General features: G+C 45.0%; 1 protein-coding gene across 1 annotated transcript; it reads right to left on the bottom strand.

Annotated features, from left to right (window-relative positions):
* Positions 1-519: 519 nt before the first annotated feature.
* On the bottom strand, positions 520-12,265 carry Grem1 (gremlin 1, DAN family BMP antagonist). The gene is made up of 2 exons (XM_006983847.4): positions 12,048-12,265; positions 520-4,422 (listed from the first exon to the last, which is right to left on the bottom strand). Exon 2 carries the CDS (start codon positions 4,419-4,421, stop codon positions 3,867-3,869), a length of 555 nt encoding a protein of 184 aa, XP_006983909.1. The 5' UTR covers position 4,422; positions 12,048-12,265; the 3' UTR covers positions 520-3,866.
* Between the last annotated feature and the right edge of the window lie 1,729 nt (positions 12,266-13,994).

The raw sequence follows: 13,994 nt of genomic DNA on the forward strand, positions 1-13,994 counted from the left end.
CTGTGTTTGGGAAAACTGCTGGTGATTAAGTCACAAACCAGCCTCTTTTGTCTTTAACTGCCTGGGGCTGAGGTGTCGCTACTGAAATCAAAGGAGATCAGAAACATCTGGGTGGGGGCTGGAGAGACACTCAGAGGTTAAGAGCACTGACTCCTCTTCTGGAGGTCCTGAATTCAATTCCCAGCAACCACAGGGTGGCTCACAACCATCTATAGTGGGATCTGATGCCCTCTTCAGGCATGCAGGCATGCATGCAAATGGAGCACTCATACACATAAAATAAATAAGTCTGAGAGAGAGAGAGACAGAGACAGAGACAGAGAGACAGAGACAGACAGAGACAGAGACAGAGAGACAGAGAGAGACAGACAGAGAGAGAGAGATCTGGCTGTAATGAATAGATTCCTCTTAAAACGAGAGAGATTTCAGTACTTTGCTTCTTCCTTTCTGGATCAAGTGAATCCCTGCCCCCAGGCCCGGCTGAGAGACAACCACCAGTTAAAATTCAAACACACATACTCAAAAAGAAGATGTTTAATTTATTGATTGCTTTTTTTGGCAAAAGGTTATATAAAATGTTACTATGGTGAAAATAAAATTCTAGTTACAGATTTATAAACCTTTAAGCCAAATTAGCTTTTATGAGACCATTAAATCCCACCTCACCCTCATCCATAGCAAGGTAGTTAGATCATAGCCTATATAATCCTTGGTTGTTTTACAATGATTAAAGCAGGTTAAATATACAATGTAGATGGTATTAAATATCTTGAGGAATGACAAATCAATAGAATTTCTTTCACTCTTTCAGCTCAGATTTCTTGCTTAGAAACGTTCTGTTCATGTGTATTTGTGGCCATCATTGTCTTCTATTTACTTGTATATGAACATTTTAAGTCTCTTAAAATAATATTTAAAGTGTTTCCTAATATGTTTCAGAAGTGTCAGCCTTCAAGAAACAATAAAAGTTCATCCTCAACTCAGTAATACCTCTTCATATGTGACAATATTGTGTTTCTCTCTGACCTGACAAAAGTCCCTAACAACTTAACAGTGGCCAGTTTCTTCTTTGCCCAAATCAGAGACCGTCATATAAAATAGAGAAAGAAAGCAAGTTTGAAATCACAGTAACCAAAGGACTTGAATTCATAATTACATTAAATAACCATAACTTTTTGATTATTCACATTCCACACGGTGGAAATTATCCTTTCCTCCAGATTTTCACTTATAACTTTGAGCTGTGAAGAGTACAGTTGTAAAGAAGCACTCAGACTTACATGGTGCGTGGTGTCTCTCTTTCAATGCCAAGCACACAGAGAACACCATAAAATTCATATTTGGTATCTGGCATTATTTTAATAGGTAAGATCAAGATCACAACTATCTTACCATGAAACAGTTTCTACTACAATGTTGGAGAAAATACACATCATTACATCACTGATGAGTCCAAAATAAGCCACAGACAGGGCATCTTCAATAAATGATGGAGGATGCTCATTTGTGATGGTCTTGGTCTAGGCCCAGTGAGGAAAGCAGGCATTTCCTTCTTTGGCCAGCGATGTGCTTTTAAGGCTACTCATGCTGCTGATTGTTGCCATGAAGTTAATTTTGAGGCAATCCTCTTTACATGAATCAAATCCAACTTATATGAGAGACCGTGATATAAGCTCCTGGAAGGTGACTGTGGCTGCTAACCTATTACTTTATAACCATACTGCATGTTTGTGGAAGAATTAAGACACTCCATGTTTCTTAGCACTGATTGTCATCTTTCATCTCTGGTGTGGTTTTAAATTTTCAGAAAACTTTGCCTTTGCATTTGTGGGCTTGATCAAATCCATCCTGGGACTTATTGGTGGTGGATGTGGATGACACAAAGATTCAGAGAAGGAACAATACAGTACAAATTAAACACGCAGACTATGCACAGATTCATCTGCTGTGGAATCATGAGTGACTTTTAAACTTTCAAAATTAGACCCAATGTTTTGGGGGTTCAAGATAGGTTTTTTTGAAACAGGGTTTCTCTGTGTAGCTTTGCGCCTTTCCTGGATCTCGCTCTGTAGACCAGCCTGGCTTCGAACTCACAAAGATCTGCCTGCCTCTGCCTCCCGAGTGCTGGGATTAAAGGCATGTACTACCACCGCATGGCCTCAAAATACTTTTTTGTCTTACAGCATGGTTTCCATTTAGATGTCACCTGGGAGAGGGGTAGGCCAAAATAAAAAGTTTCTTTACATCCAATGGTTCTTTATGGCAGTTTTGATGGGCAGTGAATGTTGCCCTTCCAAATGACATATAACTTGACTAGTGACTCTGAGAGGAAAAGACAAAAAGGGCATTTAACAGTCTTAAGGAGCATTGCTTAGCTAAGCCAAAATGTATCAAGGCTACCTTTCATTTTGGCCCTTACATAAATGCTAAGTAGGCATTTGGGGAGCTCAGATGTATTCAGAGGACATCCATAGTAGACATAATGCTTACAATGCCGAATTGACCCACTGGGAGTAGGTGGCCTGTTAATATACTCTAGTGCTCTGCTTTCCTAATGGAACTTTCTTATAGACCTAAGAGCAAATGAAGAGGAGGCAGTCTTAGCCCTTATCTCTCCTCCAGACACTACCAAGCCAGCTGCAATTCCTTTGACTCCTCCCTCTCTCTGATTCTCTCCTAAAAAGAGCCAAAGCAGAGAAGGCCCCATTCATGTCTAGCTCAAATGGAGCAAGCAGCTCTCTCATCTTAGACTGTTCCTAATTGGCAGATGTGCTCAGCAAAGGAAGAATTCTTAACACAAGGTTATGCATCTCAGAAGCATTTCGCAAGAACAACAAAAAAGCAATGTTAATCCAGCAAAACTAAGCTAAGGAGGTTTGTTTTTTTTTTGTTGTTGTTGTTTTGTTTTTTTTGTCTTTTCCTATCCCAGTGTACAAGACTCTCAGTTGTCCCCTTGAGAGGCAAAGTAAAGTAGGAGGCCATGTTTCTTTCTGTTTCACTCTCTTGGTTCTTAAAACAGGAGTGGTCAATATTTCACTTTTAACTTTGGGTCACAGAGAGCATCAGTAGGTTACAGAGGCAGACACAGAAAATTGGTGTGTGTGTGTGTGTGTGTGTGTGTGTGTGTGTGTGTGTGTGTGATTATATTTCACCTCTGTGCACTGGGTACTTTTAAATATCAGGAAAACCCTTTCACAGAAGCAAGACGCACACATTTTTGGAGAACAGCTTCCAAACTCTGGACATCTTAATATTGAATTTCACTGTCACAGACTGGTCGTCAACCTCAACGCTCCTGTGTCAATCACCTGTTTGTCCTCCAACACACGTCTTCCCACATTCTGGAGGTTCTTCACAAGATGGAAAACATTTACACCCATGGTCAAAGAATTAATTTAGGGACATGGGCTAAGACTAAGATGTCAGGGAGAGAAAAGGAATGGGTCATGGGAGTAAAGGGTAAGCACTGAATGATCCCAGTTCTGATGCAGCCCTCGGAGTTATCTCTTCCTTTAATATTCATTCTCAAGTGAAGTCCTGGTCCCCAGGAGGGCGCATGAATACAAAGGCAAAGCCAACTACAGCCATGCCCCTGTGGGTGTTCGGTCCGGTGGTGTGGGCGTTTCCGACCATCTGAAGCAGAGTAACAGGAAGTGCCTTCTAGCAGAGGCTGTTTCCGCTGGTGTTTGGAAACACACACACACAACACCCATGCACACTCACGCACATACACTATGCATAAGCAGCCTCCAGCCAGGAAGCAACTGCTGGTTCTTCTGACCTCTAGGTTTAAGCCAAGTAGGAATCGGGTGGTTTAGGTGTGGCTCTTGGCATGGCTATGACAGGCTGGATGTGCCCGCTTTGGTTTAATCCAAATCGATGGATATGCAACGACACTGCTTCACGCGTGTGACCCGCTTCTTCTTGGTGGGTGGCTGTAGCTCAGGACAGTTGAGCGTGACCATCATGGTGGTGAACTTCTTGGGCTTGCAGAAGGAGCAAGACTGAAAGGAGCCTTCCTCCTTCCTGATGTGCCTGGGGATATAGAAGGAATTGCACTGGCCATAGCAGAAGCGGTTGATGATAGTGCGGCTGTTGCAGCCCTCCTCATGGATGGTCTGCTTCAGGGGCTGAGTTTTGCACCAATCTCGCTTCAGGTACTTGCGCTCTGTCACGTGCAGGGCCTCTTGGCTGGACTCCAGCACCTCCTCTCCTGGCATGGCGGTGCCTCGGCCCTGGCCCCGCCCCCGGGTCCTGGAACCAGGCTGTGGTGGGGACTGGGTCTGCTCAGAGTCATTATGCTGAGCCTTGTCTGGAGGCGGGATGGCTCCTTGGGACCCTTTCTTTTTCCCTTCAGCTGCCGGTAGTAGGGTCCCCAAGAGGAGGAGCAAAGCTCCCACAGTGTAGGCGGTGCGGTTCATTCTAGACAACGGATGCAGAGAAGGGGGACACAGACAACGAGAAAGTTATTTAATAAAAATTAATAATTGCACCTAACATCTTATATTGTACTCACCACACACTTCAGTTGCACCGACTTCTTACAGTATCAGTAGCTATCAGATACTATTATTCCCATTATTCTCTCGCCCATCAAACTGAATAATTCAATGCAGTTCACAATGTGAATTTCCCAAGCTTTAAACTCAGCCAGGACCTGTCTCTTCACGGCGCCAACTCCAGAGAGAATTCCTTACTGGCTCCTGACACAATTACATGTGACCATTTTTATGCTCACTTAACTGTGTTTATTCTTGAATCTGACAACATGAGACTCTGGTCCGGTATTGGAAAGAGACCAGGAAGCCTGGGACAGAACCACCTGAGAAGAAGGCCATTGGACAGGATGTAAGAGGACAGAGATACCTGGTGTCATTCTTTATGCTCTCTCTCTCTCTGAGCGTGCGTGCGTGCGTGCGTGCGTGCGTGCGTGTGTGTGTGTGTGTGTGTGTGTGTGTGCCTGAGGAGGGCAGAAAGGGACGTCAGGATCACTGAATCTAGAGTTATAGGCAGTTGTGAGCCACCTGGTTGGTGTAGGTGCTGGCAGCTGAACTCAGGTCATCTGGAAGAACAGACAGTGTTCTTAACTGTGGAGCCATCTCTCCGGCCCCCAGTTTTCTACCTTTTTAAGTGGTGAAATACATCACTCACCTATGTGCCTATATGTATGTATAGAAATGATTTGTCTGCTAGTTGACCAGGTTAGGCCTTTAATTTCTTTGATTTCGAATATTTAAGTTGCTATACAAAGTGAGTTTCATTATGAATTTTCATACACATCTGTCACTGTGCATTATGTTTTCCTCCCCCACTGCTTTCCTGTGCCCTTCCCTCCTTCAAATAGTCCTTCTTCTGTTTCCATGTCCTATGTGTATTTTGTGTGTAGATAATTACATCTAAAGCATATAAAAATGAATGAATAAATAAAGATAGAAATGGGCACCATAGAATGATAGTAGATGAAGATTTACATTCGTAAGTATCAACAGGGCTGATGACAGCGAATTATAAGCAAGTCTGGACATCTATATAAGTCATATTTGGCAAGGGCATATAACATTTATTAAATAAATAAGTATGTGAAGCAAAACTTGGGGGAACAGGAAGAAATACAGATGAAGAGACAGGAAAATGAATGGAGTGAACAAAGCAAATCAGAGAAAAGGGGACTCATTCAGAGGCAGGGTTGCTTAGAAAAGACAGGGCAGACAGAAGGAGAAGGAAAGGGGAGGCAGCAGACAGTCTCCTCGGCCTGGACACAGTCATCTGGGGAACTGTTAATATGCAGACACTGATTCAGTCCGTCGGCCTTTCCACCCAGCTCAAGGCCCGGAACACTTTTTGGCATAGGGCACACCAGGAGTTATTCAAACATCAAAGGATTTTCTTTTCAATGAGAACAGTTTCAAATTCATATCCTCTCTTCCAGGCATGGCCGTGCCCTGAGGTGTCCCTTGCCCCGTGCCCATGGTTTGATCCACAAGAACACAGCTGTGAAACATCCATTTTCCTCTGCTCGATACCAGGATTGCATGTGAAAACCACTAAGTGCACATTAATATAACCTCATTTAATATAACCTCAGTCTCCAAGAAACCAGACAAGTTGGTATCATTATCTAGACCAATTATCTTTAAGAGACAAAAGCGGTGTAAGATGTACCTTCTTTAAGGGACTACTTCTGGCAAGTGAGGACCATTCAACCCTAAGGCTAATGTCAAACCAAGATAATTGAATGTTGCATTAAAAATATTCTTAAATGTCATTGTTTTTCCAACATTAACTTAATACTTTGGAGCAGGTTCAGGTTTGGAGCTGATAATGTGACATTTAACTCCTGTTCCAACTGTAGCTTCCCTGGCTTTTGTCAGCTTATGTTACAACATCACTATTCTTTAAACAGAGCCGTGTTGACCACCACCACACAACAACAAAAAAATTAATTGCTTTGTTTTGTCTTATAAAACATCACTTATGACTATAGTCCAGTTATAAAATAATACAGATTTTCCCCAGAGGCCAGGGTAACTTGATCCATTACCACTTGGTTTCCCAGGCAAAGTGAATCTGAGATATTTTCACAAGTTTCTCAATGGAGGGCCAGAGTCTAAATTAAAAGGCCAAGAGCTAAAATAAAACACAGTCACAACTAATTTTAGAGAAACGTTGCATAGATGACCCTACATCTAGGTTGACTATCTTCCTCCACGTCTACTAAGAAATAACCTCCAAGCCAATTCACTTCTTTCAGGCCCAGAGCCTCAGTGTCCACAACTACAGAGGCCAACCTGAGGATGACTGTGGATGCATGCTGAATGCATGTGACCATTTATGCCATGGAGCCATACCATTCTACAAACATCCATTCACAAAACTGTAATTTATTTTTCCGGACCAACTCAGGACTCAGGCTTCTAGATTGAACTGTTCTCTCCTGGCATATTTACACCTGTTATTGAACAGATATCTACTCTGAAAGTTGGTGAAGGTTAATTCGTCATCTGGCCCTCTGTAACTGACACTGAAAAGGTGTTCGTGAATATTTGTTAAGTGGTTGATTATTATACCACATAAATTTGATACGGTTTCTGTTCTTTGCATTTAAAAATACTATCACTAGCATCAACATGTCACCTAGCCACAGGGCCTTTGGTTCCTGACACTCAGCACAGGCCTAGCCAGCTTCCTATAACACTTGTCTTTCTTTTTCTAGAAAAACTCCAAGAGGTCTCAAGTCCTTATTTAGTCCTGTGTAGGATACTATGGATTTTATTTTAACCCAGTGATAAAGCAATATATTCACAATTAGTTGACTATAGTTTTGGGTTTAATTTGTGAAAACTTTCTGTTCCTATACATGTGTGTACCACATAAGCCAAAAAAGAGTACACAGCAGGCTTGCTTTTCACTAAAGAAAAGAAAAAAATTCAAACTAAGATTTACTGGGTGTAGAAAGTATTTTTTCATTTAAAATGCTTATTCTTTTTAAATTTTTAATGTTTATTGTTAGGCTTTCAAGTTCTTGAACTTTACAGTGTTCCAGAGAAAAGTTAAAAAACAAACAAACAGAAAACCCCCAAGAACATCAATGAGCAGAAACCACAGCAGTGGTCTGGGTCAAGTAGATTGCCCGGTGTGCTTCTGATGGTCGACTTGAGAAAGGATACAGGAAGAAGCATCGCCAGGCTCTGTAAATCAGTGTCCACGCCACCTACCAACTAGTCAAAAATTAGGGCTTTTTCCTCTTGAATTTGTAACTGTGTTTCCACCAAATGCTTAGAGCTTTATATGTATCACTGGTGTGCAGGAAATAAAGAAGATGGGATTTCCTGGAGGACAATTTTTTTCCACATCAACCCCTAGCAGTGCGCTGAATCACTCAAAATCAATCCAAATGCTGGTCCAGATTTAGATCCCCATGAATTGCCACATCATTAACTCCATGGTAATTTCCATTCATAAAATTGCTTGTTCACATTATTACATTCAGCAGCATCCTATGAACTCAGGGTGTATCATGACACCCAGCAAGCATCTCCCTTGGTTCTCCTTTAAAGACAGTATCTTCCTTCATCCCCTCCACCTTAACATCCTCTTAATGCGTGTCTGCTGTGAAGTGATGTGCTAACACTTCGAGGTGAGCTTTCTCTGAGAAGCTCTCTGACAGCAAGCCTCACTTTCCCCTCCTCTCTCTTTCCTTTTGCCACTGCCCTCCTCCAAGCAGTGGACAGAGCCTCAAAACAGGTCTTCACTGCCTCCCACTTGTTCCCAGCTCCCTAGGTGTTCAAGAATGAACACCTACAAGTAAGATATGCCATGGTAATCACCTCTGCCCTGGTAATTTATCAGAAATTTCACAAAAGTACTAAGAACAGTCTTCGGAGTCTGGAGATTTGGAAATTCAAATAGTATGTAGGACTTGTTTCCAGTGTTATTGATGTGCTTTGGGAATCCAGGACCAGCCGGTTCCTTTCAGCACATTTCTCACTGTGTCTTTCACATTAACCAAGCAACCTGCTCAGTGAGCAAAGCAGGGCTTCTGGTAAGAATTACAGTGAACTTCAGATGTCTGCACCTGAACTGGTCCATTGTTGCTGCTGAACAACCCTTAGAAAGACAGGCGACGAGGATGACATCAGCTCATTCTCCCGACATAAAACACAATGGAATTGACTACAGATCCTTTATGGGCCAGCCGGACAGTCAAAGAATCCCTTTCTTTTCCCTTGAGCCTTAATCTTTAGGAAGAGTGGAAGTTAATTTTGGTTAGATCTTTAATTTTGAATTTGAGAATCAACCTTTAGAAATTAACTAGAGAATTCCTCAATAAGAATAAAGGTTGATTTATTTCTCAGACAAGTTACGCCAAGAAGATAAGAAAAATTAATGATTGGCACACGTCATAAATTTTATTCCCTGCGTGTTGCAATCTCTGAACTATAACTCGCCTATTCAGGTTAAGTCAGGCTGGAACCCAACACCACCCAGGGTGGGAAGGAGACACCTGGTGGTCAAATGTCCATAGTTCCCTAGAAAATGTGTTTTTAGTGAGGTTAATAATTGTAGACAATATTTGTATCAACAAGAAATGAATTAGAAAATATAACCAGCAAATAGCACTATTGAGTGATGGCCAAGCTATATGCTGCATTTTGTAATAGAAGCTATGTAAGTATAAAGTGGAATTTGGGCTTAAATTCAAAGTCACCCTTGGGTCTCTCCTGCCCAACACAACCACTAGTAATAAAAGGTACCTCTTGCTTTTGAGCCCTTACTATGTCAAGCATTATGCTAAATACTGTTCATGTTATGTTATGATAAAATATGAGGTATATAATAATGTCTTCCTGTTATTAACCAGGAATCCATCCAAGGTCACATAGTTTATAAAGTGGATAGCCAGGATGTGAGCCCAGTTGTGTCTAACCCCAAACATGTCCTTAGTCACTTTGCCAGTGACATCCAGCACAGTACATTTAACAAGGAACATGTGGATTTGCTTTCTAATGCAATAAATTTTGAAGAATATTGTAAATCTAATAATTATCTATTTTGTATCTTCGTGTTTGCATGCAAAGGAAAAGACTTCTCTTGTCACAGGAATTCCTGTTGTACTTTGCATTTCTAAGAACATATGTTAAAACTAAAGAAAATTCTTTGCAGATGTAAGACATGGGCTGGTAGCACTTGCCTGGTCAGTGCCTTTCAGTTAGATCTGCAGTCAGTGCTCCTAACTGCCTCCCTCTCTTCCCTTGACATAAAAGGCTCGAGTTTTCCTCTGCATCTTTGACTTTGCATTTTGGAACATAGCCCACAGCTTTGCTGTCCCCAAGCACTTCTTGAGGAGAAGTCTAGGGTATGGGCTTTCTTTGTATTCTAACACTTTAAATGCTGTACCATGAAGACGGAGGTCGGGGAGAGCTTCAGTTTAGAAGGGCAGGAGGTAGACATTGAGAGATGTGGGGACTTAATATGTTTCTGTTCTCCCCTGTATGTGCACTGGTGTGAAAGCCACATTAGCCAGCCTGGATTTCCTACAGATTGTAGGTTACCAAAACATTTCACTCTAAGTGGACTTTAAAGAAAATGGGAAAGCTGTGAAATTACAAAGTTTACAAAAGACTCTAATTCCTACAGTGACCTAGGGGTTAAACATACACACACACACACACACACACACACACACACACACACACACAACCCTTAAATAATTAGTAACTTCTAACAAATCCAACTGTGCAATGTATCCACCGAGAGTAATGGAAGCACCCACATCTACAGACTTGGTTGGGGTGGTGGTGAGGGAGGATCTTGTTTTCTTAAGATCTTTTTTCCCCTCTTTGCTTTGAAAAGTCTGTACTCCCAAGTCCCCTATGCCGCCTGCCTCGTCCCAAAAAGAAAAAAGGGGGGAGGGGAGGGCAGCCCTGGGGTGAAAGAAGACTCTTCACCCTGAGATGGGGTTATCTTAACCTCTTCTACGCTATTTATTTAACTTGTAAGAGCAGTCAGAAGGAAACCACCACTCTGGAGTCGCAGGGACAGCTTAAAGCCCTGGTGACCCATTGAACACAATAGATTGTTTTAATCAATTCGTATCCTGGCACCATCTCAGGGGAACATAAACAGACGTGCGCACCGCTTGGGTTTGCTCTTTCCACCAAGAGATCCAATTACCTACTGATGGTCGTCATTCTGCCTTCCAACAGTTAAGAGGAGATTTTAACCCCTCACTTCTAGGCTATATTTCTCCATCAAAGAGTAGGGATTTGGATTCGGCTGAGGAGGGGAAGACGGCTGCTGAGTTAGACCAGCGAGCCAGCTTAGGCTCTCAGAAGGTGCTCCCAGCGAAGGCTGATCACCTCGCATTCTCGCCAGCCTTGCTGGTGGATCCTCGTCGCCTGAGCCGGGCATAGGAAAACACTAAGCTGAAGCGTGCCAGAGGGGAAACAGCCGGTCCAGACCTGTAGTGAGTTTGTTCTTCCCAAACTAGAATTCTGCAAATAGCTAGGACCAGGGAGATGACAGCCACATGGACTTCCTCTTCACTCTAGCCTTCCACCAGGAGCTAGAGAGGGCTCGCTGGAATGGGCCAGGCAGTCGGTAACGAGCAGATGCGATGCGGACATTAGAGCAGAGTTGCTAGCGAGGTGCAGCGAGGCGAGACGAGTGCCTGTTGGGTACAGATCGGCCGGCATCCGCGGAAGTAGGAACCAGCCGCTGGTGGCTGCCCGGCGCCTGCACGTCTGCAGTAAGACGGATGAGAGCGTGGAACCCAAGAGGCTCAGAACAGACAGCCACGCTCAGGCCTGCGCACAACTAGCATACGAGTGTGTGGCGCGTGCCGCGGGAACACCGCGGGCGGCAAAGCACTCTAGCTTCCAGACATCGGATCCCTGACTCTTCGCGGTTGTTGAGCCTGGAGGATTCTCTCTTACCACTCTCCATCACATCTGCCATACCCGCAAACGCACATGCCACCAATTCTCAAGTCCGCAGCAGTTACCACTCACCACCCATGGGACCGCCGCTCCTACAGACGTCCCATTCCCAGCCCCGCGTCCAATCCTCGACGCTGTCTCTGGTTGCAACTTGCAGCCAGGTCGGCTTCTTCTCACACATACCCGGCTCTCGGGCTCCGACCCCGGAAACTCTGTGCGGTGTCCTGGCAGGCGACTCCCGCCGGCTGTGCTTCAAGCACCAGGACGGTGTTTACTGGGCTCCGGCAAGTGGAAACAGGATGCACGCTCTTGACATCCCCTCTCCCTACCTTTTTCCACAGACCCAGCGCCCCGAAGTCACCGCGTATCTACTTCCAAGGCAGGAAGTACCAGACTCGGGTTCTTCAAAGCGCACCCCAGGGGACCCCAGGACATTGGTGCACCAACAGGCTGCGCCGCAACTGAGGGAACTGGGGTGGTATGGACCCTGGGGATCCCTTGACTAGCCTGGGTACCAGATCGCGCGCACGAGCACACACACACACACACACACACACACACACACACACACACACACACACACACACACAGGAGTGCCACTGCGCTCACCTGTCAGTGCCGTGGGTCTTCGGGTCCTTCTCTGTGGACACGTGGCCCTGCGTGCGACCGCGGCCTGAGCCACTCGGGCTCGGCGCGAGAGGAACGACAGAGAGCGACGCTACCACGGTGCACTAGGTCTGCAGGTCCGCGAAGGGCGTACCGAGTGTCGAGCATCTCCGGGTCTCCGGTTTAAATGCTGCCGGCTAAGCGCGGCTCCCGGGGCGGCGTCTCTCCATTGGTCAGGCGCCGTCGCCGCCGCGGGACCCGCTATCCGCCCCTTTTCCCGGTACTGCCCCCGCCCACTGCACCCCTCCTGCTTCCCTGCGGGGTCCCCTCTCCGCCCGCCTCGCCTCTTTGTCTACTCCCCCCGCCCGGCTGGGTGGGAGAGGTCACCCCAGGGAACCGCGCCTGGAATGCACAGCAAATCACATTTTCCGCTCCCGTTGGAGAGGGGAGCGCGGGAGGAAATCCCCCTACCCCGGCTCCCAGCCCCTCATCCCTCTCCAGCCCCAGGTCTGGGCTTCTCCTCTAGCCAGCTGAGCTTAGCCTGCGTGGGGCCCCACGCTCAGGAGCCGGAGCTAAGCTAGGCAGAGCAATAACCAGCGGATCGCGACAAACTAGGTGGTTCCTCACTATTAGGGGAAATGGTACTGCTGGACGCTCTGGTCAAGCAGAGGAGGAGGCTTGGCGACTCTGCCCGAGGGCCCCCAACTCAGAGGGCGGCGCTGACCCTTGCATTGGTTTTAACCCGGACCGGCTCGCCAGCAGACAGCAGGAGCCTGTAGCCAACAGGGCACCCTCCTCTCCTTACCCTCCACTCGCTCCTTCAGCTCAGATGCCCATCTGCTTCAGCTGAGTGTATGACAGGAAGAATAAAACTAAAAGGATCCTCCGGCAGTCAGCGTTTCCATTTGTAAAGGGCCTTAAAGAAGGAAATAGCAATCACTAGGCGTGAAGGATTTCCTGTAACACATCGGAGATGAGTAAAACGAGAAAATAATGTTAGGCAGGGAAATAACTTCCCAACAGTTTCAGACAAAAACCTGCTTAAGAGAAAACATGCTGGCATATTCCGTAGTCACAACCAGCAACCTGATGGATAGAGAAGAGCACAGCAATGGTATAAATATTTCCCCACTGATAAATGAACACATTCATTTCTTCTCTTGCCCTGAAAATCGGCTCTGCAAAGAGCCATCGGGTCTGTGCGTTGAAGTGGCAGTCTGCGCAAAAATCAACCCGTCTGCCAGGTCTGAAGACATCAGCCAGGTCAAGGGAAGACTTTGCAAAAGATGTGTCAAGAAGGAAACTTGAAGATGCCTGTGATGCTTACAGCAATAAGAACCAAAAGACTTATGAAACTTTTGTGATATAAGCACTTGATTAGGAAAATAAAACCAAGCCATGAACCAGCTTGCACATATACATACATATATGTCCATGTACGTATATTCACACATCCTTTTTACCAAGTGTTAGGGGAGGAAGCAAGAAACACACTGAACACCTAACAGGTATGGTTAGGAATTCAAAGACATTTTTTTTTAAATCAATAAAGCAAGAAGGGAGTCTCTGTTACTACCTCAAGAATTAGAGTGTACTGAATGCTGTTTGTACAAATGGCAGGTTCTATACATGAACTCTGTAGTGCACTTTACCCCACCTCATAAATTGTCCCATAGTTCATAGTTGTCTACAGAATAGGAACATTCAGTGGGCTTCAAGATCTAGCCTGGTCAAGCGGACTTAAGGAGAGGTATGGGTCAGAAAGCAGCAATGTTCTTAGTCAATGAACGCAGAGTCTACTGGAGCCCACAGACAGGGCGCATGGAGCTAGTATGAAGACAACTTCCCCTAGAGAAAGGGGGAGTTTATTTTACAAACTCATTAATTCCCTCTCAACTAAAATCAAAGCTTTAATTACCTCCCCTGAACTCACATGAACTTTTCAAAATA

Source organism: Peromyscus maniculatus, chromosome 4, assembly GCF_049852395.1.
Source record: "Peromyscus maniculatus bairdii isolate BWxNUB_F1_BW_parent chromosome 4, HU_Pman_BW_mat_3.1, whole genome shotgun sequence".
Taxonomy (NCBI): domain Eukaryota; kingdom Metazoa; phylum Chordata; class Mammalia; order Rodentia; family Cricetidae; genus Peromyscus; species Peromyscus maniculatus.